Below are 27767 nucleotides of genomic sequence, written 5' to 3' on the forward strand. Positions count from 1 at the left end.
TCACAACTTCAGAAGTGGGAAGTAGGAAATAGGAAGCATAAGTCACGTAAGAGTTTGTAGTTAGCATGTTGCTAAGCTAACAAAGTGATACTTCAATAAACATAAAAATGCAAAACACACAAATCTGCTATGTAGTTTTAGGCTTATTAAAGTATCTCGTAAGGGTTTGTTTTATTCACTTGTTTCAAACAAAACATGTTTTCTTGGTAATTTTGTTTAAATTGGTCATATTTTTACAGGTTTTTGTAATACCTGCAACCAACAAAAGCCAATTACTTAGTGACAGCATCATCAGGAAGTGACATCAACCCTAAACATCAATGAGTATTAGCAATGGATTTCTGTGAATTCTGATGCTAAGATGATTACAATAAATTAGAATTAATATCTTGGTTGGCACATATTCAAAAGTTTCAGTGTTCAAAGTTACTGCAGAACAGCAATAATCAAATAAAAAGTGTTATCCAGAAGCTAGCAGCTAATTTTTGTCAATAGTAGACTTCCTGTTTTGTACATGATATGGTAAAATCCAATAACACTTGATAAATAAAGGCCACACACACACACACACACACACACACACACACACACACACACACACACACACACACACACACACACACACACACACACACACACACACACACACACAGCTGATTACACGTTAGACAAAGAAGCCAGTTAAACAGAGCTGGCTTGTGCTAGTCTGTAAAATAAATGCCTCTAGGGAGTCAGTTGCAGTTTACACTAATCTCCATCATTAAGGATAGAACAACAGAGCAGCTAAGAGAATATTTGTGGTGGTAGTTTTATACCACCTCATGGGGTCAGCTTTACAGTGTAAACACACCTACGTGCACATACAAATCCCAAATGAGAGAAACACAGGGACGGTCAGCATCACTAATTCACACTTAGTGTTGAAATGTAGCAGCAAATGTGAGAAGACACGGTTTTGATGCGTCACTGCTGATGGTATACAAGTTTCAGAAGCAACCGCATATCCTGTTGCATTTGACAAGCTTACGTAACACTTGGACTCACAGCTTGTCAAAATACAGTAGATATAATCTCAATTAGCTATAATTGGCCTAATAGCTGCAGTCCTTAAAGGAACCATATGTAAGAAATGTATTTCAATTAATCATAAAATGGCCCTGATATGTAAGAAATCATGTTCATTTCAAATACTTATATCACTGACAACAGTAGTCCGGCCAGGATATTATCATTTAAAAGTGAAGATACACCGCTCTACAGTAATTTGAAAGTGATTGCAGTACCAGTTTTGGCCACAATCTTACAGACGGTACAAACTTTTTTTGTTTAAAATTTACAAAATGTATACAATAAGCGAGTAGCCTACATCATGAATCCATTTTCCAAACCGTGTTTTTGTCTCATCCTGAATCACTACGGTACACCTATAAGTGTTTATATTCGGACTATTTTAGACTAGTTCTAGTCGTGCCGCTGGAGTAGCCTAGCACCTGCGTGACTCGTCATAGACATATAAACAGAGAAAAGTAGATGTTCTTCAATGTTCTTCCGCAAGACACACACAGTTCTGTTTATTAACCGCTAGAGCGCCAAAAGTTACGGATTCCAGCTTTAAAGAAGGATTGCTGCTTACTGTGTGATACTCTGATGTGAGTAAGTGTAAGTTTGCACAGTGATTAATAAGTCATGGCAACGCTGCTGAAAAAAAAGAGAGCTAAAACCAGCCTAAGCTGGTTGGCTGGTCTTATCTGGTCTTCGAGCCGGAAGTGGCTGGCCCCTGGTCAGTTTAGCGGGCTGGTTTTTGAGGGGTTTTGACCAATTCTTTATGGTCAGGCTGGGATACCAACTTCTTGACTATCTTAAACCAGCTGTCCAGCACAGATATTTCTTCATGATTTTAACTCATATATCAAATAATTTGACCAATTTCAATTTTATTTTTAAGTTATACGAGATTCAACTAGACAAAAAAAAGAAAAAAAGAATTGAAATGACTTGTACAGCCAATGTGATACTTAAAAATAAGGTAGCAACTGAACTTATTTTTTTTTTTTTTTGAATTAGCTGGACATTTTTTACGGATTTTTACGGCCATAGAACTTCACCACTGAAATGTACAGTTGTATTGATGCATTTTGAAACCCGTTTCGTCTCACACGGATGATTTTGCTCACAGCGGCTCGAATCTAATTATCAAATGCTCACCCCCTAAAGTGAAGCTTTCCCTAGAGTGCCACAGATTGCTGGCATTTATTTTGAATGTCACTGAGTGAGCATGTAGGTGGAGAGACACCATCAGGACTCACGTGGGTGGAGACTGCGGCTATAGCAGTTTCATTTTGACAATATTATCACAATTGCATATCTTATTTCCTCTAGGACCTGTTGGAAATTCAACCAAAAACTGCCCCAGAGCTTCAACCATGACTTCAACTCACCGTCACGGCTTATTGTTTTCAAATGCTGCCAGGCCGGCAAGAGGATACTTTGTTTAATTTGGTTGTGGGAGTCTGGGCTGCGGGTCGTGTGAATGAGCGTGTTAAATATTTAAGCAGGTGGATGCAGTCTGGAGCCGGTGCCTGTTGTCATGGCTCCCAGACACACTCACGAGAATGACTGCGGTAATGAGGTAGTCTGACCCCAGATAGCCTGCAGGGCATGGTTGGTCATGTTGGCTTTAACAACAGCGCTGGTCCACTCGCAGCTCCCCTTTAATTAAGGTCTCAAAAGGCTTTTTAAACATGTCTGATTGGAGAGTGCTGGGGGTTGTAAAACGCCATTAATAGCATCATACACAGTTAAAACAAAGCAGCAAGAGAATTAAGTAGGACTTGAGCAAAGGTCACAGGCTTTTTGGTCTTGTCCAAATGCAATGAATGTCTCTTTATGCAGTAGGGAGATATCAAATCCATATTACATAATACAGGACTAGTGCAGTTCGCCACACTACTTCTACACTCTCAGAAATTTTTTTCAAAAGCTGTCACCTTTTCAAAAGGTACACCTTTCTACCTAAATAGTCCATATTAGTCTCTCAAAGGTACATATTGGTACCAAAAGTGTACATATTAGTACCTAAATGATACATATTGAAATTTTTTTGAAGGGTATCCCAGTGACAGCTATTGTAACTTTATTTCTGAGAGTGTAGGCCCTGTTTACACCTGGTATTAAGATGTGTTCTGGTTGATCGGATCACAAGTGGACGACGCTAAATACAGGTGTAAACGGGGTCTAAAATGTTTTGATCTTGTCCACTTTTGACCACTTCCAGAGGTAGTCGAAAACACATTCGACCGGATTGCTTTTGTAGTGTAAACACTCATGTGGTCGAATGCGTTCGAACAGACACAAAAGACGCTCTCCGTCTACTGAACTAATGCGTAAACATTATCAGAAGACCACTAGCCAGCAAGATTTAAACTTTGTCAGCTGAAGACCGAAGTTTGGTTTGAAGTTGAGAAAAACATACCAAGCACAATGTTCTCTCACGATTCCTGATTTCTAACACACACTCACAGCGTTTTGTCAGAGCAGAAACGAAAGCTGCTGATCTCCGTATGTTTTTCCGTCATCTCCAGTCGCGTAAATAGCTTGAGCGTATTTCGTCTATTAGATTGAAAGATCTGAAAAAAGCTCATACATTTACCCGCCCATAGACCCTCCCCTTGAACAAATCAGGAAAAGTGGTTGAAAATGGACAAAAGAGACGGATTAAAACACCAGGTGTAAACGGGAATGTGTCTCCCTCGTCTACTTGTCATCCGATCGACCAAAACGCATCTTAATACCAGGTGTTCAGTGAGGTTTTTCCAGACGCAATAACCTCACTGATGTACTAGTTTAAATATAAAACCCTTTTCAGCTCAGTTCATCTCCCACCATGCGTGGCATCATCGTCAGGTGTGTGACTAGCACGCATGCACATCGGGTTAAAGGCCACGTTACCAATTCCTCTCTTTTTAGACGTAGAGCTCGCTGTCTTTCTTGTGCCTTCGACTTTCAAGCTGCCTGTGAAGTTAACATCAAACAGCTGAAGCCCTGTGCACTGGCTTTGAAGAGCTGAGCTCTGCGATCCCCTTGTGCTGGCGCTGGTAAAAAGCTGCCACGCTAAAAAAGTCAAAGACCGCAGGGAACGGACAGTGAACTCAACCCACTCCGCCCTCCCTGTACGCCGAAGGGAGCCTTTGAAACATATTCCACTCTTGATAATGATGTTTCAGTGCTTCTGTCAGCCATGAGTGGAGGTGTGGGCATGTGGATTTGGGCCTTTCAAGGTTTCTTTTTGCCAGAATCACTCATAACCTATAAGAGAGGTGCGTATTAAGCTATGGGTGCGTATTAAGAGGGTATTCAAATATAATGTGCTATCATGAGGAACATTTTTTACCTTTAAGTGCAACTCAAAGGCTCTGAATCAGCACTACTTGAAGCACGCAACATTTCTTTAAACATTGCAACAGTTGAGATGTTTTCACATTCTGTGGCGCCTTTTTTGTAAAACAAATTCAACATATAACAAATTATAATAAGTACAAAATGTAAAAATATTAGTGCTGTCAAAATTGTTAAAATACCCGTTCACATGAACACAGTGGGTTATGTTTTAAGTGAACGTAAAAACAGTTGAGAAAGAAATCGGATGTGCATCATTATATCGGATCCATGCATTCGCTCTTAAAGTGACAGAGGCATATAAATACCTGCTGCAGACTGTCATTAATGTAAGCAAACAACAAAACATAGCTTAACCAAAGATGGATATTTGTTAATATTTAATTTATACAGTGAACACTATAGTGTTATTTAACATTTATTCCTAATTATTACTTTTCTATACCTGAATACTCTAGTTAGACCTTACATTATTTGTGCCTTGGTTGTGTGTTGAATGTATATTTGTTCTTAGTTTATTACTGACTGTTCACTTGCCCGTTAATCTAACAAAAATGTGTGTGTATATATATAATATACACACACTGAACAAAATTATAAACCCAACACTTTTGCTTTTGCCCCCTTTTTTCATGAGCTGAACTCAAAGATCTAAGACTTTTTCTATTTACACAAAAGACCTATTTCTCCCAAATATTGTTCACAAATCTGTCTAAATCTGTGTTAGTGAACACTCTTAGATGTTCTCTTCACGGATGAATCCCAGTTTTCACTGTACAGGGCAGATGTCAGACAGCGTGTATGGTGTCGTGTGGGTGAGCGGTTTGCTGATGTCAATGTTGTTGTGTTGCACTGAGTGAGGCAAATGGTGGTCACACCAGATACTGACTTTTGTTCAGTGAATATGTGTGTGTGTGTGTGTGTTTATATATGTATATATGTATATATATATATATATATATATATATATATATATATATCAACCCTACTTCAAAACTGCAGCTTTGAGGTTTTTGTTCTTTGATGCAGCTTATGCCGAGTACACACTGTACGATTTTAGCGCCAATTTTCACTCCTTTTGTGGAAATCGTGTGCAATGTGCATGATCTAAAACGCAATCTGAGAGAAGCGCTGATGTGTTGCCGATAACTGTCTGCGACAGTGTGAAATATGTTTTGACTGGAAATGACTTTTGCGACGACCTACAGCCACTGAGATAGCAAGATACAGGGCAAGGGAAAGTTCAGGGGGGGAGGAGTCATAGACCTGCAACAAAACATCACCAAGCATGACTTCTAGCAGCCATTATCTTCCTCATATTCTTTTTTTCTTTTTCACTGCAAATAACTTGTATCGCAAGCTTCTTGCAGACTGCCATTTTTAACAGGAATAAATCCAATCTCACGCGTGATCTAACAGTATTTCCTGTATCACTTCTCGCGTGTGTTTGGTTGTGAAATGTAGTTTGTAGACCAGACAGAGTTGTCTGTGATTCTTCCAATTGAAATGTGTAATGTTTGACCCCTTGTCGCCGATCCGTCGTGAAATGCGCACACAGCAGCAACTAAATGGTACCCTTGAAAGTCGTTTAGTGTGAGAAGAACAGCGATCCGACGACTTTGAAAATCCTGCTGTGTGTACCCGGCATAAGAGGTTTACAGGACTCTGTAATGCGAAATTTCTTTGCATGAGCTTGCGTTTCCAGTCTCCCGCATTTGTATGCATATGAATGGAAGTCAATGGAACGAAAAGTGTAGCGTGACCACATCTTAAATCGGGTGTGACCAAAACCTAGACTGCTATTCAAACCAGTATTGACTAATTTCAATTTGTTAGAGCCATATCACTGTGCTCTACCCGTAACGTAGCGTTATTTTTGTTGCAATGCTCAGTATGTCCGAGGCTATTGTGAGTATTTTGAAGGCTGTCCCGATTTCAGAAAATCAATTATTATAAAATTGTTTATCTTGCGAGGCTTAAATTACTGCAATTTCTTTCCAACTCTAAATAATGGTTGCTTTTCTGAAATGAGATGGCCTTAATGATGAAACAAAGCATATATCTTGCAATTTAAATGTGCGTTCTTCTTCTTATTTTGTGTGTAGTAGTAGCCTATGTGCTCTGTAAGTAGGCTATGTTTTCAATGTAGAGCAACCATTGGTTCCATATAGGAACGTCGTATTTGCTCAAAAGTAAATTAACTGTTTATGTTTCTCTCAGTGTTCATTTTCATAATGAATGAAACTATTTCCGCGTCGTTGACGTCATCGCTCGACCCGACGGTCGCTGTGTGGACGTGACAGGGGAGCCCGGGAGGGGCGCTAGGACCCGGGGAAGCCGAAGTGCTTTATCTCCTCATCCATTGCATTCCCTTCATTTATTCTGTAGATCCAGAGAGCGCAGCACAGCACAATAACTCTCATACAGTTTCAATTCCAACCATATTCGCTGCACGGGAACAAAATGGTGAGAAGTGAGAGAGAGAAACGAAGAGAGGAGGTGAAGGCCGAAGACTTATTTCTGGAGTCCGAAACATCTTTGGATCAGCAAGATTTTGAGATGTCTACTTGTCCTTTCAATGACGTTTTCAACTCCACAGACTCTTCCATGATAAACACTTTCCTGAAAAATGTACAAGTTTTACTGGAGGCTGCCAGTTACATTGAGAGCGCCGAGAGAAAAGATGGAAGTAAGTAAAATAATAGTGCACTTATGAGTGATTTTTGACTGATTTGCGTATTGCAGAGAAACTGTTTCATTGTCAATAGACTCAGACAACAAAGGATTGAGTTCATCGAACAAGTAGACAAGGAACATGTGCATTGTACCCCGACATACGATGCACAGCCACAATGCTTTCAAAGGATCAAGTTTCCAAAATGTAAAAGGAGCCCTTTTCATATTTTAACATATTTTGATGATGCATATAATCCTCTAATGCAGACACTTAAATTGTTTGGGTTGATTTCAGAGCTGTTTTTATCCGCACAAAGTGATATAATGTCAAATTTCACACATGTTCATGTATTATTTCATGCGTCAGAGACACAAAAGCAGGGGAATAATTCCCTCTGCAGCACTTAATGTCCCAAATCGCACACTGACTGTCCCAAGCTGGCATGCACTGTCATATGGGGCAGTTCAGAGTCTGGCATTGTTCGGCAGTGAGACATGCCAGGCTGTTTGCCACCTTTCTCTTTCTCTCGAGGAACATAAACAAGTAAATAAATAAATAAACAACATTTGCTGGCACAATACACACACTGACGTCACCTCTTAGGCTACTGTGGTACAGCGCTTTGCACCTTATAACTCCGTCACGCACGTACAATTGTGTATGTATTATGACTTAATATAAAAAAAATGCACATCGTACAAATAAAGTCATTTGATCATATGACGTTGTTTTTGTTTGAGCATTAAATTGTGCTTTGTCCAGAATGGAAATTGTAGGAAAAATATCTTCGCAGCCCACGTTTTACATTATTAGCATACATTTTAAATGTATAAGACTAGTCGTGTCTGAATATAAACTAAAATAGTATGATGATAAGTTTAATAAGCACTTTAGGAACAATAGAGTTTGATTATGCTTTCACCAACTCGCTCCAATAGATCGTCCGATTAACATTCATTGCGATTTAAAGAGAACCCGAATCATATGGGGTAAATCTGAAATTTTATATGCAGACTGCATATTATCTACTTCAAAAGAGTTCTCAAAATTGCCTTCCTGTTTCCTAGGGGGGTGTGTTCACATGACATCCACATGGCGCACTTTGCGCTGATCTGATTGGTCAGAGCTTGTTGCGTTGGCGGATGCTTACAAGAGCCTCTGACCAATTACAGAGCTGTGGAGCTATGATGTCATATGTTGCTGGGCCTGGCTTAAACGAGACTGGAAGTGAGGGCTTGTGGGAGTTGAAGTGCGCTGTTTCCAAACTGGAAAAGAGCATTAAAACATATATTTTTTTAAAGCGTTATTATGCCATGTAACACGCATAACGCAGATGAAATTGCCCTGCATGTTACATACTTATTAATGAATTAATAATAATAAATAAATGGTTACATGAAATATTGATTTGAGTTATTGTGTCATTAGCCTAGACTGCACTGCTATGTAGGGTTTCAATTACAGCATATTCAGAAAAATAATGAATACAATAGTAAGTTTCGTATAAATTAATATATATATATATATATATATATATATATATATATATATATATATATATATATATATAGGTATGTTTTACTCTTGTTTGCTAGAAAATGCTATATATTCATTAGGAAGACTTTGTCTTTCTCGTGTATAAATGTGCCCAATAGGAAATAATCTTTATTGAGTTAATATTAAGGACAGAGTAACTATCTAAGCAATGTTATTCTTTTAATATGTATTAGCAGGTCTTTAAATCAGACTGTCGTTTGCGAGTTAAAGGGCCCGTGTGGCGAAGGACTCAATTTCCCACAATGCCCTGCGCCGAGGTCTCTATCCGCTCAGCTGTTAAAACAGTAGGTAAACAAACTGAGGGAGGAGAAAAGAGCGCAAGCACCAGGGACTTCGCAGGCTGGGCTCTCGGGGACTCTTTTGTACCAGTTTCTATTCATTTTATACACTTTATACGCGACTGTTTTCCTAAAGCACTTTTACTACTTTGATATTCAGGCGTCGGATGTTTTATTTTTGTTTGATTTCCGGTAAACCAGCTTGTTAACAGTGAAGGAAATACCTCGAGTCGACGGGTTCAGCAAATAGAAACAAGAATACAAAGTGAATATTCGAAGGATTATTCAATGCTTGGTCTTGCTACGCGACAGCTGTCATCGTGATCACACATCAGGAAAAACATCCATATATATTTATTCAAACGATGACTTCTGTGCTGAATATACAGACATTACTGGAAGCAGCCGAATATATAGAAAGGAGAGAAAGAGGTACATGATGATATTTGATGGTTATAAATCACGTTATAGCATGACAACTGTTGTGTCATACGGATCAACGTGTGTTTTTGAAGTGTGAGGGGTGTTTAAAGGGACTTGACCCGATTGGGATGTGGTGTGACTCGTTTCTCTGCGGTGTCTTTTTCAGAGTGTGAACACGGATATGCCTCGACCTTTCCGTCTATTCAGCACTCCAGCTACCAGAGACAAAGGAAATTCCGAAATAAAAAGTGCAACAACAACCACAACAGGTAAGCACATGATCTGCCTCTCCACTTCCACGAGAAAGCAGAATAAACTCTGCTGGAGAAAAGCCAGGGAGAGACGTGTGCATAGATCACACTGCTATGACATCTGTCCGGACGTTCATATCACTGCATGATATATATACGGCCTTGCTTGAATTATTGCTGCTGTATTTTCTTAAGCATTTCCTATTAGCCTTTTTAACAGCTTTCACTTTCTGGATCGGTTTTGTTACGTTTAAAAGCAGTATAGGCTACACTTTTAAATGCATTATCATGTCTGATGCACTTTGCTATATTTATGCATACATAGGCCTATACATGATATAAAGCGTGCTGTATGATTATTATTGTTATTATTAATGTTTGTTGTATAGTTTTGGGGGAGGGGCGCTGTCATCAGCTGATTGTCAAACGGGACTCTTGCTGCAGAGCTGAGGTTAGGGACCGTGCGAAAACTCACGTCCTGTTTTCGCCTTTGGCCGACATGGGGTTTCGTTTTGTCTGAACCGAAAGTTTGTAATTTTCGGTTTATTTCAACCCGTAATCGCTTAATATCCGCTAAATATTCCGTTGGGGGGAAAAATCCAGTTTTTGAATGTGTCTATTATAAGAAGCGTATTTTCATTTTTTCCCGGACCCTTGAACACACGGCTCTTATTTACAGCAACTGTTGTTCCCAGGCTGCCAAGGTGAACAGCCTGAGGCGTCTTTATTAAATGATATTTCCACGTTATTCTCCTTCTAAAACATGATTTGGAAAATTATCACCGACCTTTTCCCGTTAAATGTCGGTTTAATGAACGAAACAAATCGAAAAAGTTGCAGGCGCTTTAATCCGTCCATTAACAGAAGCTTTTGCTGAGTCCCGAAAATATTGCACGCGACCAAACAACAACAACAACAAAAAAACACGATATTGAGATATGATTTACTAGCTTTTAAAATGCACAAAATGAGTCTAGGTAGTCAGCTTACTACGGTCTATCAAAAATGGCTAGGTAGTTCAGCTTTTATGTTATCTTTCTACGTTATTCTCCTTCTAAAACATGTTTTGGACCAGGCTTTTTTTTTTTTTGCTAAATGTCGATTTAATGGAAAACAAATTTACATTTATACAGTAACACACGTTTTAATCTGCTTATTAAAAGACAGACAGTTTTGTTGAATCACGAAAATGGTGCTATGATGCCAAATATCTGTTATCTTGGTATATGTTTTTTTTTTTGAGATGCCCAAAAATTTCATCTAGGAAGTCAGCTGACTAGGTTTTGTGGTGGCCAAAAGTGCCAGCTGGCTTGGCAGTTCACTATAGAGCAGACACAATTCATTTGAAAGATTATACTCTCTTTATTAAATTATCTTTCCATGTTATTGTCCTTTTAAAACATGTTTTGGAAAATTCCCAACAGTCATTTTCCGCTAATTGTCGATTTAATGACAATAAAACGAGTTGAAAATACATTAACAGGCATTTTAAACAGTCAGCTGACTAGGTTTTGTGGTGGCCAAAAATGCCAACTGGGTCGGTAGCTCACTGGGTTTTGAGATGCTCAGAATATCTGTTTCTGTGGGCATTTTACCAGGCTTTTGTGATGATCAAAAATGCCATCTAGGTGAGCAGGTCACAAGGTTTCGAGACACTGTATGCGTGTTATTGTGTTTTGGGTTGTGCGAGTGCCGTGTCTGTTTCGTTTCACTTCATGTCTATCAGACATCTTGATGACTGATCTCAGGTCTGTGTTACTGTACACAAAGCGAACAGTGATGGAGGGAATGTAAAGGAAACACTATCTGATCATCTGGCATGCATGTATGGAGGTGATTCGGTAGACTGACCCGAGGAGAGTTATCCAGGCCACTTCAGGTGGAAAGATTGTGATGAAAAATACTTTTCCACAGATGTCAAAAACAAACCTGGGGCCATCCCCGTTTTTCTTTGTTTTGTCTGCCTTGGGCAACACACAATTTCATCACAAAGATTGTCACGCTTATGCGGTGAATTTAAAATTACGAATACACTAGTATACACTGAAACAAAACAATAATCCGTTAAGTTTACACGGCACAATGCAGTGCGTTGTTCAAACACCTGTAATAAAAAAGCCAAAAAAACTCATATTTACACAGTATATTTGCCTCTGTTTTTACAGACTTTTCTTATCACACAAAATCAAGAGCTGTGAAAACACAGCCATACTGTTAATAAGTCTTTTCCTCCCTCGCTCCATTCCTCCTCCCCACTGAGCACACAAGCATCCTCCCGTGTGAAGCGGCGATACCATAAGGTCAGCTGCAGGATGCCAGAAAACACGCTCTTGGTATTAATAGTCGCCAATAAAAGGAAGTGGTCACATGACCCACGGAGAAGTAGGGCTTCGCTGCAGCCACGTCTTGCAGCTCCTGCAACGGCATTGCCATGCACCAGTTTGTCCGGCCATTTAGTGCTTTGGAAAAGCTTTCAGCGTGTTGCCACACAAAGAGCCTCTTAGGGGGACGGCTGATTCACTTTACATTATTAACATAACACTGACTCGTGCTCTCAGAGAGGGCGAGAGAGAGAGAGCGTCCACTGGCACTCACTCATTGTACGAGGAGGAGAGCTCTCTCACGTGCTCACATATACAGGGTGGTCATTGTGCGCGCTTTTCTATGCTCTGCACACTTAATTTCTCTGTCTTTTCGCTGCAAACAAAGAGTTGCAGTGACATGTGGGTCATCTAGAGGAGCCTTTATAATTCCCTCTGAAGCCACTGGATTGGTTGCGATGGGGGAGCTGGTTCAACCCTCCTATAAAGATTAATTAGTAAATCCATTGGAACCTTTAATGACGCATAGCCTTGTTCTTTACGAGCGGCCAAGCTTTTTTTCCTCTCGCGCGTTCTCTGATCTCACGACGAGAGCTGACGTTTAATTCGGGAGCCAAGTGCTCGAGAAATAAGCTTGTGTTTATGATGAGGGTTATGATAAAAACCTTAAGTGCACTTAATGCCCAACAGACACACAAACAAGTTGAAGTTTGCTCATTCATTTCTTCTGTTTTGTTTTATAGGTCCACACACAACGAGCTGGAGAAAAATCGGTAAGTACGATTTTTAAGTTTTTTTCTTCTTTTCTTCCATTTTAAGGCTAATTGACATCGCACCGACAGATGTCAACAGATGCGTTCATTAGGTTTTGTGAAATCAGTGTGTGAACCCTGTTGGCATTGCACTGCGTTTGTTTACACTGTTTGAACATGTTCAGTCTGCGTTTGTCAGGTTGTGGAAAGTCTGAGAAGTGACTCACTGTAATCTGGTGATTGTTGCCGTTGGTCGGCGTCTGACGTGGCAATGATTGAGAGTATCACAAGCCAGACTTAAACTTGCATCAGCTTCATGAGCACCACGACTCAAACTAGTGCAATAATTGACCACAATAGGTAAAAATTATTAGGAAAAAAAGGTGAGAATCTGCAAGGAGCTGCGATACAATATCATATCAATATTTGAGCCCCAATATGAGAACATTTGCCTTAGATCAGAGGTCTAGCTCAGCTCCTGAAGGGCCACAGTCCTACAGAGTTTAGCTCCAACCATGTGCCGACACACAAACCTGTAGGTTTCAAATAAGCCTGTACTAAATACACGATGTACTAAAAACGGAAACGTTTTTCCTTTGCTTTTTTCACATACAGACGACAACGCTGTCAAAACGAATCCCCGTTCACAAGGATCTGCGAAAACGACTAAAAACACTGTGTTATGCATGTCAAGCCAGTAGTTGTCACTTTGTAAAGAAACATTTCACGTCTATAGTCTGAACACGTAATACGCATGACGTCACCCTTTTGTACAAATTTGCTCTTTTGACGACCTGTATATCGTTTTCAAAAACTTGCACTTTGAAAACCCGTTTTCAAAAGCTTGAGGTTTTAGGTCCCCCAAAACGCTGTTGTCGTGTAAATGAACTGCCAAAATGCACACGTTTTCAGTTGTAGTCAAAGTTTAGTAGGCTATATTGTGATTGAAAACAGTAATGTGTTGCCATCTTTTATTTGCAGTCTAAATTGGGCGTTTGTGGTTTGAGTGCTTTGCATAATTGAGGAGCACGGGGCCTGTAAGTGTCAGTAAAAACAATGTGAAGGAACTGCGTACATTCCAGGTTTGTCATACCAGGAAAAGAAAAATACTTTGAAATGAGGCTATATATAAGTTATATAATAGTGGTCTTTCCCAGAAATTTTAATGCGAAAGTGTAATTAAAAATTGTGATTCTGTGATCACTCTAAATTGTAATGTAGACACATGCATTTTCTGCAAAGCTGCTTTGAAATATGTAGGCCTGCTGTGAAAAGCGCTATACAAATATTTGTGGATTGAATTGATTCTTGATTGTAAGGAAATTAATACAGTGAAATATTGCAGTGCTTTAAAATATGGAAGTATGGAAGCGACTCTTAAAATTCATAAAATATGAAATCAATAACATTACATAAGGCTAACAGAAAGCTGAAGAACAGTCCTACAGTTGTCCCAGCTTGTCCCTGAAGCAACAGGTAACTAAAAGTGAAAGTAAGTGGTGACCCAATTCTTCTAATCTAAGGGCATTCCCTCTCCTCGTGGCTCGCCCACCCCTCGGTCCTAAACAACTACTGGTGCCACAGTTTCAGATTACTAGCCAGAGTGCAGGGAGACGACAGAAACCAGAGACACAAACAAATGTCCTTTCTTTCACAATGCCAGTTGCATAATAGGAAGAAAATGCACAAAAGGAAGCTAGTTATTACAGTAGGTGTACATTATTAAGAGAATACAAGTGTTATTTCTTTGAAATGACCCATACCTATGGGTGGAGTTTTCTTTGAAATCACCACCCATGTGTGGCGTGAGGGTTTACAGACAACTGTATGTTTTAGTCTCATGAGTTCTTATCTGATAGGCGTTAGACGGCGGCAGTGCGGGGCCTGCTGTTTAGGCACTGCACGCGAATGCTGAGGCTCCACTTCAAAGACTCAAAATAACTCTTGTCTAGACGAGCAGCAGCAGCAACTTCTTTGTGTCCCTCTATCTGAAAACCTGGAGATCTCTGAACTTGCCTTAAGCACAGCCTTCTCATGGAGTGTCACGTTTATTTGCTTGCCCAGCCATTTTGGTTGGGACACGGTAAGACAGAAAACGTGTTGGGCAAAGTGAACAAAGACTTAGGCTACTGGTGGACCAGAGCACAGTTTTATTTCCAATAGTTTTGAGTACACCATACTTATGTGTGCTTGAAAATAGCCTCATCTCCTCCCAGACCAGCTGTGTTTCTCAGATAATGTCTACACATGAGAAGGGTTGTCACTGCGCCGGCACGGGGTTGTATGGGTTTGGGACAGATAAAGATGCCAGGGCTTGTCGGACAGCCTTTAGTTGTCAGCACAAAGAAATATTACACAACACATCATGACGATGTCAGCAGCCACACCCAGCACTAAACCATATTTCCCCTGACTCCACATTACCATTGTCTATTACAGTTCTCGAAGACTGGACACCCATCATTTTTATTTTGCTAAATAAATATATCCCTTTTAGCTTGTGATGCACCACAATACTTTGAAATTGTCGTACGGAAGCACAAGGGGGACAGTTTCCTGCTTGCCAAAGCTTTACTGCAGTCCCGAGTGGCAAGCGGTTGCCATTTCGCGTCAGACATCACATATACTTTCTGTTTGATGAACATGTAAGATAGCTCTCATTGTTTTTGAATGTCAGAAAGGAAGAGGAAGGAGATGAAAGCCCTGTTGACCGCATTCCGGCTTCTCGCAACCCGCAACACATATACAGATAACATATGTGTGCATATAAGCATGCCGCCTTTTGATCTTATGTCTTTGAACAAATGTGGTGAGCCTCAACTTCCTGAACTTGGGTTAGGTTGCAGAGTTCGGATGTCAGAATATATTGCGTGCTGAGGAAGATGTCAAATTTAACTGAAATCACTGATTTAATTTCCTATTATAGGTGTCATGTGGTTGTTAATTATTGGGTACATGCAAGTGAGGGTGTTTGGCTGTGTGTTAAGCATGTTGTTGTGGTTGTGTGGGCCATGGTGTGTTTGACAGTGAGAATGCAAAGGCTCAGGAATAAAGCTGCCAAGCTGGCTTACTGAAAATAGACCAATGGTCCTAAGAAAAGATCTTTTCAAAACGCAGAGGAGCCCGGGCTGATTGGCTACAACACTTCCACCCACAATGAGAATTATGAGGAATAAAGTGCGTGTAGAAGATAGGACGTAATCCGTAGCCAAGGTGTACTCTTCAAGAACTTGCTGTCGATGATCTTACCTTCCTGTGTTCTAAGGGAGATGGAGTCAGAACATTCCATTTCCCCTGGGAATTCCGGAAACCCTCTGGAAGGGAAGCCAGAACTGGCTGTTCTCGCTGACCTGATGCCTTGTAAGCTTTTCTTGGCCAGCAAAAGCAGCTTAGGAAGTGTGATCTTTGGTCAAGTAAGCAATGAATACTCGCACACGTGCCAGGGCATGTTTGCAACGCACACGTAGAGACACACTCATGCTATGGAAGGTTGACAGAGCTCTGGGTGTTTTGGGTGAGTCAGGAAGGACACACACCCTGTGGCAGTCTTCAAGTTCTGTCGGAAGGGTATAGCAGAGGACATTTGAGATTCGGAGGCCACTAAAGCTCTGCCTTGCCCCACATTTACTGTGTTCTGTAAAAGAACACTGTGTTTCATTGCATAAACACGCAAATACAACATGCATGGCTACTAGTGGGTAATGTTGCAGAAACAACAGAAACAGACCCACATCCTTAATGGCACTGAGAACCTTGCTATACAACAACACCTAACATTTTTAGACTCATCCTTACTAATACAACCAAATTCTTGAATTACAGGCTGAAATCTAGAAACATTCCGGAGTGACATAATCAGTTGGATCAGCAACACCCTTTAAACCTGATAATGATGTTTGTATGATTAGTTTCGACATTGTGTCAAAGTATGACCGTTTGCAGGCCTCAATGTTGAAACCTAACAGTCAAGATAGGGGCAGGGACCAATTGTAATTGCTTAACAGCTGGTGAATGAAAAACCCATTATTGGGCAAACTACTTATTGAAATATTGGGGTTATGTGTCATCCTCTATGTATATGGTGGTTTTTGCCGTGGGGCATACCACAGATTGTCATATATTGAGTTCTGCTTGGCCTATGGAATCACCATGGCAAGCTGGATAAAGCCACACTATCCACCCATCCAATTGGTGGAGCCCTTGAAGGTCATCCAATCATAACCAGCCACATTGATCTGCACCCTTTCTTTGTGTGTCATGGCCTTTGATCTGATTACGGAAGAGTCCTATGGCTGTTTGCCCTTCCACCACCGCTGTGTTTATTTTTTGTGTTTGGATTAGGCATCCTTCCGGGGAAGTAAAGTGGATTGAGTGGATTTTCTGAGAGAGTGGTGTCATTCAAACATCTGGTGACATTTCTGTTTTCTGATTTTGTCCCGTTTGTTTTTGGGATCACCTCACATTTTATTAGATTACCCAAAGTGTGCACAACGTTCTGGCCTATTGAAACGTGTAATAGAGAGCCGTATAATAGAGAATCTGTGTTTTTCATGTACATGGCCATCTGCACGAGCTTTAGGGATGGGGCGCAGCGGTCACATGACTACACACATAAACTCTGTGGGCATGTGAGTGGGGTCTGCTGGTCTGGGCTGTGTGGAGCAGATTACAGCTCAGCACGTGTGAACTAATCCAAGTGTTACTGATGGGCCAGAGCGGGCCTTGCTCCTCCACAGCTGTTACTGTCTGAGTTTGTATGTGCTTCTTTATTTCCCTATGATCTTCTTTAGCCATCACTCTGCCAGTAGTCCATTAATGTACATGTGTTTAATCAGGGGTGCAACAGAGCTATATCCTCGGCCCAATGCAGGCTAATTGTCATTCTGTCTCCCCCTACCAGGGATGAGTCCCAATGTTCAACTAGTTGCCCAACAACCGACTAGACGATTGGAAGTGACAAGTTTATTCACATATTTCATTTGTTTGTTTTTAGTTTTGATATTTTTAGGGATAGTTCTATAATTAGCATGCTTTGCCATAGTTTGTTAGACTGTTAATAGAATAAGATGTGTCTTTAAATTTATCTTCTTTAAAGTAATGTCGTACACATTCAGAAGACTGACTTTGGCAATTGCAGTTCATCTCACTCAGTTTTTTTTGAGCATCCCACCACAAGAATTGCATGAAGTTAAAAATAGTCCCAACTTGTAAAAAGCCTTCTTGAAACCCTTGCAGTCAATTCCATTACGTTGCGCTCTGTTGGCGTTGACTACTAGTCAGTCGACTTGCTTTTTAGGCAACCCCGCCCACTAGTTGATATTGAAAATATGTATTTTCCTATATATTTTCCTAAAATATGTATTTTCGACCCTGTGTGTCGTACTACAGTAAGCTGTCATTGGTTCATGGCTCAAAGGCTTCTTTGTTTGCGAGCATGTTTACATAGAGTGCTGTCACAGTGTCTGTCTGTACTGTATTTCAACCACTATCTCTCTCTCTTCCTCCCATCTCTTTATTCATCTCTTTTCATTCTCTCCATCCTGACTACCCCCACCTTCGAACTTTACATCTGTAACCATCTCTTCCTCCTTCTCCCTCCCTCCCTTGCTTTCTACCCACATTTGTAGGTTGCTTTTATTCCCAGTATGAGTGCATGTTGCTTTTAGGTTGGTATCTCTTTAATGTCATGCTGCTAACGTAGCTTTTAGTCCAGTTTTCGGGCAGATTACACGCGAACGGAAGACTAGCAGCAATAATGGCCTTCCATCTGTGTGTGTTTACGTGGTGGGGGAGGATAGCCCGCTCGTTTAATCTGAGAGCTGTTCGAGAGCCCGGGACTGTTACTGATATGATAGGAACACGTCTTCCTGCTCACTCGTTATGAAATCATAATAAAAGCATGAGGCCAGACCTTTAAATAAAACAAGGCTTAAACAAGCTGGTAACCCAGATGAAGCTGTCAGTCCCACTGTATTGATCAGATCCGAACTAGGGCTTGAGAACCCAGAGCCTGTTCTCGCTCTATAATCTGTGCACTGGTGTGCAATAACCCAGCCATGTGACCTTAAAAGGCATCATGTGAGGCATTAGATAAAAACATGCTATCAAAGGGGAATCTGTAGGAAAAACCTTGCCTTTTGTAGAGCGCATGCATGGCTGTATTGAACCTCCATTTCTTGCATTTCTTATCAGTGCAGATTTATATAGAGAGGTGCTGTTTCTGCATGAGAAACGTGAGATTTCCTGCTGTGGATGAAGCAAATATGTACGTATAGTTGACAAGTAGCCAGGCCTACACACAATCAGCACATTTTGTCATGCCGATTGAGAGGGGAAAATATGCACGTCATTTTGTGTTCTTGATGCAGATTACAATTTGAGGATGTGTCAGAATCATGTCCCCCTTTTGACCTTGACTTATTAACAAGTTATTACCATGTCAAGCCCATGACATCAATGCCAACACCATTCATTATTTACCAATAGACCAAGCAGAATCTGGGACGAGCATGTGTTTCTCCCCCCCCCCCCCCCCCCCCTCCTCTAATAAATTCCCCCACCACACCAGAGGACCAGGCGTTGTTTCACAGCCTTACTGTTGCCCAAATTCACGTTGTCCATCCGTCCATCCGTATGTGTCTAACATTCATGTTATTTTACACTGTGCTGTATTTACTTCAAAATTTTATTTGATCATTTTCCAGTGTAAATAAATAAATTAAGATATATGTTACAAATGTTTGTATAATTAAATGCAACCAACATTTCAAGATCGTGACAACCGTGACACCCGTGACTATGAGCCTGTGTGTTCATTTTTATGAGTCATTTAAAGGGCATGTGATGATGTTTTGGATAATACAATTCTTGCTCTGGGTGTAAGAGAGAACAAGTCTGAACATGTTCAACCTTAAGGGGCACGTTTGATTTGAGTTATTATTAAACTTGTGAGTTGTAGTGAGTTCTCTTTATGACTAATGCAGAGGAGTGTAAAATGTGGCGTATTTACCAGAGCCAGATCTTGAACAGACTCAGCTTACAGCTTTGAAGCACAGATTCTGCACACCCACGATTATCAAGGGTCAGTCGTTTTACGGTTTTAAAACCAAATGAACTGCCTACCGAGGCAGCATTTGAAGGAATAATAGTTCACTCGTTTATGGTTCACTGTAAAAAAAAAAAAGTTGGTGCCTTAAATTAAGTACAATAAACTTGGATGTTTAAGTCATTTCAACTTAAATTACACTGTCTTAAAAAAAAGTTGGATCTTGATTGAAATTGAAATTTCTTAACTTATTTCGATGAGTTAAAGCAATGCAAAAACATATTTTGTCATAACTTATTGATCATGTACTTTTCTATTCTGTTTTTGTGGTGAATGCGGTTGCAGAATGCATTGCGACAATGACTAGAAGAACAATTTAATTAATTTTAAGTCAGTTTCCGTTGCAAAGGACTTTGCGTTTGAGTCCAAAAGAGGGTTTTCTTAGCAATGCCATAGAATGTTTGGTTCCCTAAAGAACATTTTAGTGATTCTTCTTCTTCTTCTTCTTAGTGTGAAGAACATTTCAACCGTTTTCCACTATAAAAAAAACCCAACAAAAAAACCTTTGTGGAATAGAAGGTTTCCATGGATTTTAAAGGGATGTGATAAAGTTAATGTTACATAACTTTGCTGTGCATGTATTGCTGTAATTCACACCACAAGTTATTCATAGTAACCGAAACACACCTAAGTTTAAATAGACCTTTTTACATAAGTCATGCGTGTTTTTGCTTTGTTTCGGTTTTGTTTTCTTATGTTGTGCAATGGGTCTTTTCAAGTATCACAGAAACTAAAGTGTTTAATGTGTGACGTCATAATTGGGTCTTTTAAAGATGTTGTTTGCCTTCGAGACGACAGGCCTAGTGATGGTTGTTTGGCACGGTCTCTGTCTGGCGACTGAATTGAAGTCATTTATCATGCCACACACACACACACACACACACACACACACCAAAGCAAACACGCACATATATACAACCTTCCCAGCAAGCACTGCTTGTGTGTGTGATGTGACGCCCGTCATGTCTGGAGACAGATGATATGGGGGATAGCGTGAGAAGTCTTTTAGAGATATTTGGGTTACATGTGGTTGCCATGCCAATGGGGTTGTAGGGCAAAATCGGTGTAGACGAACTGGAGGCCTGGTGCAGTAATGTGCGAGCTACAAGTCAGCCTAAAATACCATTCTGTCACCTATAGCCATTAATGCACCAGGTTTATCAATCAATGTCCACACACACTGTGGCAGACAGAGGAACATCTGCAATGAGTGTGTGTGTGTGTGTGTGTGTGTGTGTGTGTGTGTGTGTGAGAGACTGCTGTCCAGATAACAGTGCCCTCTCTGTGGTGCTCAGACACGGCGATAAGACTTGTGATAAATCTACCGCCATTGTCACAGGCTAGACAGACTGTATATGTGAAAGAAAGAGAGCAGCCGTCTTCATTGCTGATAAGGAGGAATCCAAACGGAATTAGAGTTGAAAAGCCTCAATAACACAATTAGAGACACACTCTTAGATACCGATCACCCATGCGCAAGCACACTCATGCCCGTATGCGCTCGTAAAATGTAGACCGAGCGTCTGCATGTGTTTTTCTTTCATGATTGTATGTATCATTGATAGTTTTTGTTCATTATTTGAATTAATTTTATGTCATGTTCATTTTGATTTAAATTTTTTATCAGTTTTGTTGTTTTTGTCATTTTTAGTTAAAATTGGAAATGAGAAGTTTTTTTTATATTCAGTTCAATCATGAAACTCTCAAAATAGTTTTAGCACAGCGTGTTAATGAAAATGGCAGTGTTTATGTATTTGGTCTTGGCGAACTAGATCTTCCATGCTGCTGATACAGAGCAATTATGGACTCGCCAATAGAAATGCTGCTGTGAATATGTAAGATATGCTGGCGCTGCATGAATAGACATACATAAATCCCGTAGCTGATCGAGGCAGGTGGAGCTGGGGAGGTGGAGGGGTTCAGAGGAACTCTGATAGCACACTGCAGGACTAGCTTACAGCAAACACTGAACCAAACTATTTAAATGTTGAGCAAGCAATCTCATTGGCTGTAGGATCAGCAGAGGCCAATCAGCTTGTGCCATGCGGTAATGATGAGATTGCTTACAGATTGCATGTAAAGGACCATCAGCATGCGCCCTCTAGAGTTTCAGGACTGAACTAGATATATAATGTTTATTTTATTTAAAGTAATTATTTTTGTATGACTTTAGTTTGCGATAATAACCCTGCTGAGCGTATAGAGTGAATACTGCAGGTCACCTCTGTGTCAGAAAGGAGATGATTACAGCCTCAAGCACTTTGATTTCTTAGAAATGTAATCTTTAAGTAGTCTGTGGGGGTGTGTGTGTGGTTTGTGTTTAAGGTACAGAATGAGGTTTTGTCTTGTAAGCTTTTGACCTAACCACACACGCACAGCAAGTTCATTGCATTGTTTCAGGGCGTGTGCATGTGTGTATGAGGCTGACCTTTGTTTTGTCATGTTTCAGGCGAGCCCACCTCCGCTTGTGTCTGGAGCGATTGAAGTCCCTCATCCCGCTGGGACCAGACTGCAGCCGTCACACCACTCTGGGACTCCTCAACAAGGCCAAATCACACATAAAGGTAAACACACTTGTGAGGAGCTCCCATGGTTGTCTGTTACTCCTACATTAAGCAAATAAGAGCTACGGCCCAGTTGTTTACCCACATGCCCATGGTGCTCATGTGGGAAATATGAGTTCGAATTTGGCTCGCTACATTTACTCTCGCCTTGTGATTTCCAGTCCACCGTAAACCAGAAAAAGTGGTAAAAATGGAAGTAAATATAATTGCTATCCCCTTAGTGATTGTTAAGCGTAGCCAAAAACAAGCTGACTCATTGAGGCCAAAATGTTGGGATCACATGACTAGTTTTATCAGTCTATATCACACACGTATTGGCTTTATATATGTATCTGACCTGAAACTCATTAACCAAGTTCACACCTAAGATACTCACATTATTAACATCCGCACATTTAAACAGCCACTACACCTTAAAAAGAACACGCCGCTTCCTGTGAATAGAGCCACGTCCCTTTAATGGGACAATTTAGTTTCTATCCCTTAATAGCTTTATTGTAAAACGCATGTCATGCACTACAGACAGATACTTTCCATTGTTGGAAATATGTAGATGATCATAACCCTTTTATTTTCATTTTGAGGTCTTACTGGTTTTCCCCTTCATAACAGGTTAAGCTGTCCCGACCAGTTATGTGTGTGTGTGTGCGCACGTGTGTGTGTGTGTGTTTGCGGTTGTAGCTGGGGGTCATGCTGTATTGTTCTAGGGTAATATATTATAAGGTCACAGAGGTCATGTGTGGAGGCATTATTGATCCGAACTGGGTTCAGAACTGTAGTAAACAAATCCATCAGTCACATGAGCTTGACAAACACACACCTCTTTAAATAATCCCATCCCTTCCGGATGTTTTATGTAGCATGATGTTAATAAAGTTATCTAAAACTTTGTAGTAACTAGTGATTAGTGCTATTGAGGTCAACACGTGTTTGAATCTGGCTTGCAACATTTCCCAATCCAGTGGTGAAAAGGGAAAAAGTAAATGAAAGGTCTTGTAGTGCCGAATGTGTCTTTACTTATGCATTAGCTGTAATAACCATTGATTACAGCGTGAATTCTTTTGTGTGAGTCGTTAGGGTTTTTCAGTAATTATCCGTGAGTCACCGTTCTTTGTCTTCCCACAGAAACTGGAGGAAGCGGAGCGTAAGTCAGCGTACCAGTTGGATAATTTGGAACGAGAGCAGCGGCACCTTCAGAGGCGCCTGGACCTGCTGCGGGGCGGTGGGGGGGTGCTGGAGGGCGAGAGGGTGCTGGAGGGCGAGAGGGTGCGCACTGACAGCGTGGGCTCCACCCTCTGCTCCGAGAGATCCGACCGCTCCGACTCAGACCAGGGTACCAGCTCCATGTTAATCATCTGTTATATAGCTTTATACATGTACCACATAAATAACAACGACTGTCTGTCGTTCACTATCTATCTATCTATCTATCTATCTATCTATCTATCTATCTATCTATCTATCTATCTATCTATCTATCTATCTATCTTTCTAATGCCAAGCTAGATACCTTTCAACACTTCATGTGACAAACCCTGATGTGATGCAATGCAAACATTGTCTGACTCTCTCTCTCTCTCTCTCTCTCTCTGTGGGCACAGAAGAGATGGAGGTGGACGTGGAGAGCACAGAGTTCTCTAATGGAGAGCTGGACAGCATCAGCACCGCCAGCACCAGCGATCTGGACGACCACAGCAGTCTACAGAGCACTGCCAGCGACGAGGGCTACTCCTCCTGCAGCATCAAACTGGCCTTCAGTTCATAAAACCAGCTCCCCTTTACACACTCACACACACTCTCTCCAAGTCCCTTTCCCTCCTCAACCAATCAGAGACTTTTAAGTCAGGTGACCAGAACACCACCCGCCCTATAGAATGCCTGATTTACTGTTTTAAGTTTGTGAATGTATCTGAGAGAATATGAATGAGATGGAAACAATCTGTGATTGTGATTCAATTGGGTTATTAGATGGTTTTATCCCCAAATAAGATATTTTTCTGATAATTGTCAGTGTCTAAATCCCCTTTTTCCGAAAGGAAAGTTAAGATGTATAAAAAAATAGATGTTAATTTTTAATTCAAACCTCTGATTGTCAACTTCCCTTCATGAATGGGTTGTGAACTGGTCACTAGGGAAACTATTCAACTGAACCCATCCAAATTGGACCACCTGAGAAGCAAAACTCCATATCAACACAAGAAGTCCCGAACACGTTGATTTCCTTTTCCACCCGGTCTAATGGTTCTAACGTCGCTGCTCTACGGCGACGAGGACTGTCATTGGTGCTACGTGACAAAACCAATAAAGCAAGAAAGATCTACTGCATTCATCAAAGACAGCGGCAAACAACTATCCCATGGCTGTGGGAAAAATTTTTGGTGCATTTAAACCGTGGAACCACTTTCCACGCTGCAGCTAAAACCCAGCGATCTTGCACTCGACTGCATAGAGCCCTCCGTAGAACTGGCGCCACGTCAGAGAAATATCCACCCCTGTGTTTAACTAGATGTCTCTCCTGGCAGAAATAAGCAATAAACTCGTGTAGTCGGATCAACACATTAGCACTCCTACTCTTTGAGACACAAAGCTTGTGTCCGTCCAAATGAGCAACGCCAACTTGCTCGGTTTTTTTTGTACATAAATACGATAGTTTAATAAATTAAAGTTAAAATAAAAACTGAGTTGAAAAAAAAAAAAAAAGGTAGTTACCCATGGGTAGAAATTGCCTCTGTTGCTGTATGTCTTGTGTTATGTGCATTTTAAATTATATTTTTGCAAAGATTGACTATCTTCCTCCTTGAGAGTCTTTTGTGGTGGCATGGACAGTATTATTTGTTCATTATGCTGGATGAAACGCAAGTAGTTTCAATTCTGTGGCTGCCCAAGGAATTATACGACTTTCTTTAAAACTAAACGACTAGAAAACCAACACGCTGAAGTACTTAAAATTGGACATCACACACAAGAACGAGTGAGCGCAGGCAGTGTGGACCTCTGTGGAAGGTATGCTAACTCTGAGTGGCGCTAAATATTTATTGTTTTGAAGCTGAAAGGCATTCCACTACTAGTATCGTGTGCTGTGGACGTGGAGTGAGCGGCGCGTGTGCGTCAAAGGGTGCTTTCACACTGGCGGTTCAGTTCAAAACGGGACACGGTTCGTGTAAAATTGGTGATGTGAAAGCTGTCATTCGGACTCCTGAGCGCACCGGGGTACTGAACCCAAGACTAACTGAAGGAGGTGCTCTGAGTTCGGTTGCAACTCAAAGCAAAGTAACCTGGTGCTCAACAACAACAAAAAAACGCATGTAAGGGATTACTGTGGTGATGGTTTACCTGGGATACGAGCGAGAGTTAGTGCAATCTAAGCGGCAAATGAGTGGCTCACAATCTGCTGTCTCCTCAAGAGAGTCCAGCCGCCTTCATGTGACACACATAGCCTACAGTAAACCCAAGTGTCCTTCACTCTGGTGCGCTTAATAGTACCAAATTAATAAAAAACACAATGTATTGTTCGCATCCTGTTTTCTATCCTGCGCCGTGCACGTTTGTGATGGCGTTTGATGATCACAAATATTAGAATCAATGATAGAATAGAATCAAGTGTGAACTAGAAAATAATGTTGCGCTCCAAATGGGTAAAAAATTATTATTTTACTTCAGGTGCATAGAGCCCAAAGGATAATTATAAACAAGCAAGAAAATTGCTTACCGCACTCTGAATTCAGTCCAGACTAAAGAAGGTCTAGCAAAAAAAATAGCATTGTGCAAAAAAAAGTGCATTCGAATTAAACGCTAGACACGATTCACGTGTGAATCAAGTGTGAAACCAGTTCAACTACGGGTTGTCCGGGACTCGGACCGCAGCAAACGCCCGTGTGAAAGCACCCAAACTCGACACACGAAGCGCTTCAAGCTCTTGCTTCCCGCTGTACTGTATGTTAACCCTTTTTTTCCCCCCTTTTTTTTTTTGTCACTTTATGTTGTGTGAAAAAAAGCATTCAGACTTGATTAACTTTCCTCAAGTCCTATTTATTTACTTTCCTTGATCCGAAATCGTAGGTTAAAAAGGTTAACTTATTTTGTCCCTCAGATCTATGATCATTCCCCCCTTCCAGTTCTGTTCACTAGTTCTGTCCTAAAACCGTAAACTCTCCCCATCTGTGATATATATTATTTTTATTTTATTTTTCTCCCTCAAACGCAGAGCTGCTTTTTAGTGCATATTAAAGCCAAGTCTAATTTGTAATCATTCTGCCTGAAATGGAGCAGCGCGGACATCTGCTAGGTGTCCCGATCCAGCATCAACCAAATGCTTTTGGATGCAGAACGGCCCATATGTGTGGAGTAGTTCTACTCACCCCTGTTAAGAGAGTTTTAGTGATGACTGTATTAGTCGGGTGTAAATTCTTTGTGTTAGAACTATTTCGGTCGTGCGGAGGAACGTCACTGTGACGTTCGCACGTTCGATGGAATCGAATTCAAAGCGGTGCTTTATCAACACCAGGCCAAACCACAGACGAGAACCTTTATCGTCGTCCTCCACCTGAGGACATACTGCTTTTTTCCTTTCTTTTATTGTCTCTCCTTTTCATTTATATTGTTTTATTGGTTTATGATATATCTGCACTATTTAAAGCCAGGGCCCATTCTGAGAAATGCCAGTGCTTTTTTTTTGTTTCGTTTCGTTTTATTTAATTTATTTTATTTTCCGAAGAGAATGGACCGTGTTGTTTTGAGGCCACCGTACCGATCCAGGCCCCGTATTCAACGACACTTCCAAGAGAAATGGTGCTGGTCTGGGATCAGCTCTCCTCTCCCACGTCTCTGATCTCAGTCGCTCCGGAGGAAAAGAGAAATGCTAAGCGGATCCTGAAACAGCATCTGTGTTTTGTCAAGGGACTCTGGGAAATGGGGTCTGTTAAAGGCGAAGCTTTTCCACCCTGGAAGGACAAGAGGTCCCGATGAACTTGTGGCCATTCTTTGTAAACATGCACTCTGATTCTAGCTGTGAGTTAAATGCAATACTTACAATAAACACCAAGATTGTCAAAAAAAGATCAGGAAATGCCTCGTGTTTCTGTTCATTTTTTTCTTTAGTTATGTGAATTTTTTTTGTGTGTGTAAATAGAAAACAGAAAATCGGTTGTAATTTAAGAGTCTACAATATTTTATGAATATTTTTATAACCATGATAATTTTCAGTAGCCTAGGCTACTATTTGAGTGTGTAGCACTTAATTTTAAATATGCTAAGATTTCATAATTATAATTTAAGTTACACACTTATAAAGAATCATTGCATATTCCAAAACGAAATAATGAACTATTTTCAGAAAATAGGCTACGTGCCATTCCGTCTAGCGGGATATGCAGCTGCAGTTTTGGTGACGTGAGGTCAGAATACAAATTAATCACTTTTCGTTTGGCGCCATCTAGAGGCCATAC

General features: G+C 40.7%; 1 protein-coding gene and 1 long non-coding RNA gene across 4 annotated transcripts in view; one reads left to right on the plus strand and one right to left on the minus strand.

Moving 5' to 3' along the window:
- LOC309475255 overlaps nt 1-27767 on the minus strand; it is a 239290-nt gene that overhangs the window by 143227 nt on the left and 68296 nt on the right. The window lies entirely within an intron of this gene.
- Nucleotides 6765-25924, plus strand: mxi1 (max interactor 1, dimerization protein). 3 transcript variants are annotated; one of them, XM_082137902.1, is made up of 6 exons: nt 6765-7084; nt 9497-9599; nt 12646-12675; nt 22209-22323; nt 23449-23656; nt 23925-25924. In XM_082137902.1, exons 1-6 carry the CDS (start codon nt 6859-6861, stop codon nt 24086-24088), a joined length of 846 nt encoding a protein of 281 aa, XP_081994028.1. In that variant the 5' UTR covers nt 6765-6858; the 3' UTR covers nt 24089-25924. The 3 variants fall into 3 exon arrangements, with proteins under 3 accessions (XP_081994028.1, XP_081994029.1, XP_081994030.1); XM_082137903.1 differs by having other exon boundaries at nt 23928-25924; XM_082137904.1 differs by lacking the exon at nt 6765-7084 and adding an exon at nt 8667-9339.

The sequence above is a fragment of the Leuciscus leuciscus genome (genome assembly GCF_965113295.1).
Source record: "Leuciscus leuciscus genome assembly, chromosome: 15".
Classification (NCBI taxonomy): Eukaryota; Metazoa; Chordata; class Actinopteri; order Cypriniformes; family Leuciscidae; genus Leuciscus; species Leuciscus leuciscus.

Excerpts from the sequence above, each read along its gene's own strand:
- mxi1 (XM_082137902.1), top strand. The coding sequence starts at position 6,859 with ATGGTGAGAAGTGAGAGAGAGAAACGAAGAGAGGAGGTGAAGGCCGAA. Across the intron at positions 9,600-12,645 it reads TGCAACAACAACCACAACAG|GTCCACACACAACGAGCTGG; the intron begins GTAAGCACATGA and ends TTTGTTTTATAG. Across the intron at positions 23,657-23,924 it reads CCGCTCCGACTCAGACCAGG|AAGAGATGGAGGTGGACGTG; the intron begins GTACCAGCTCCA and ends CTGTGGGCACAG.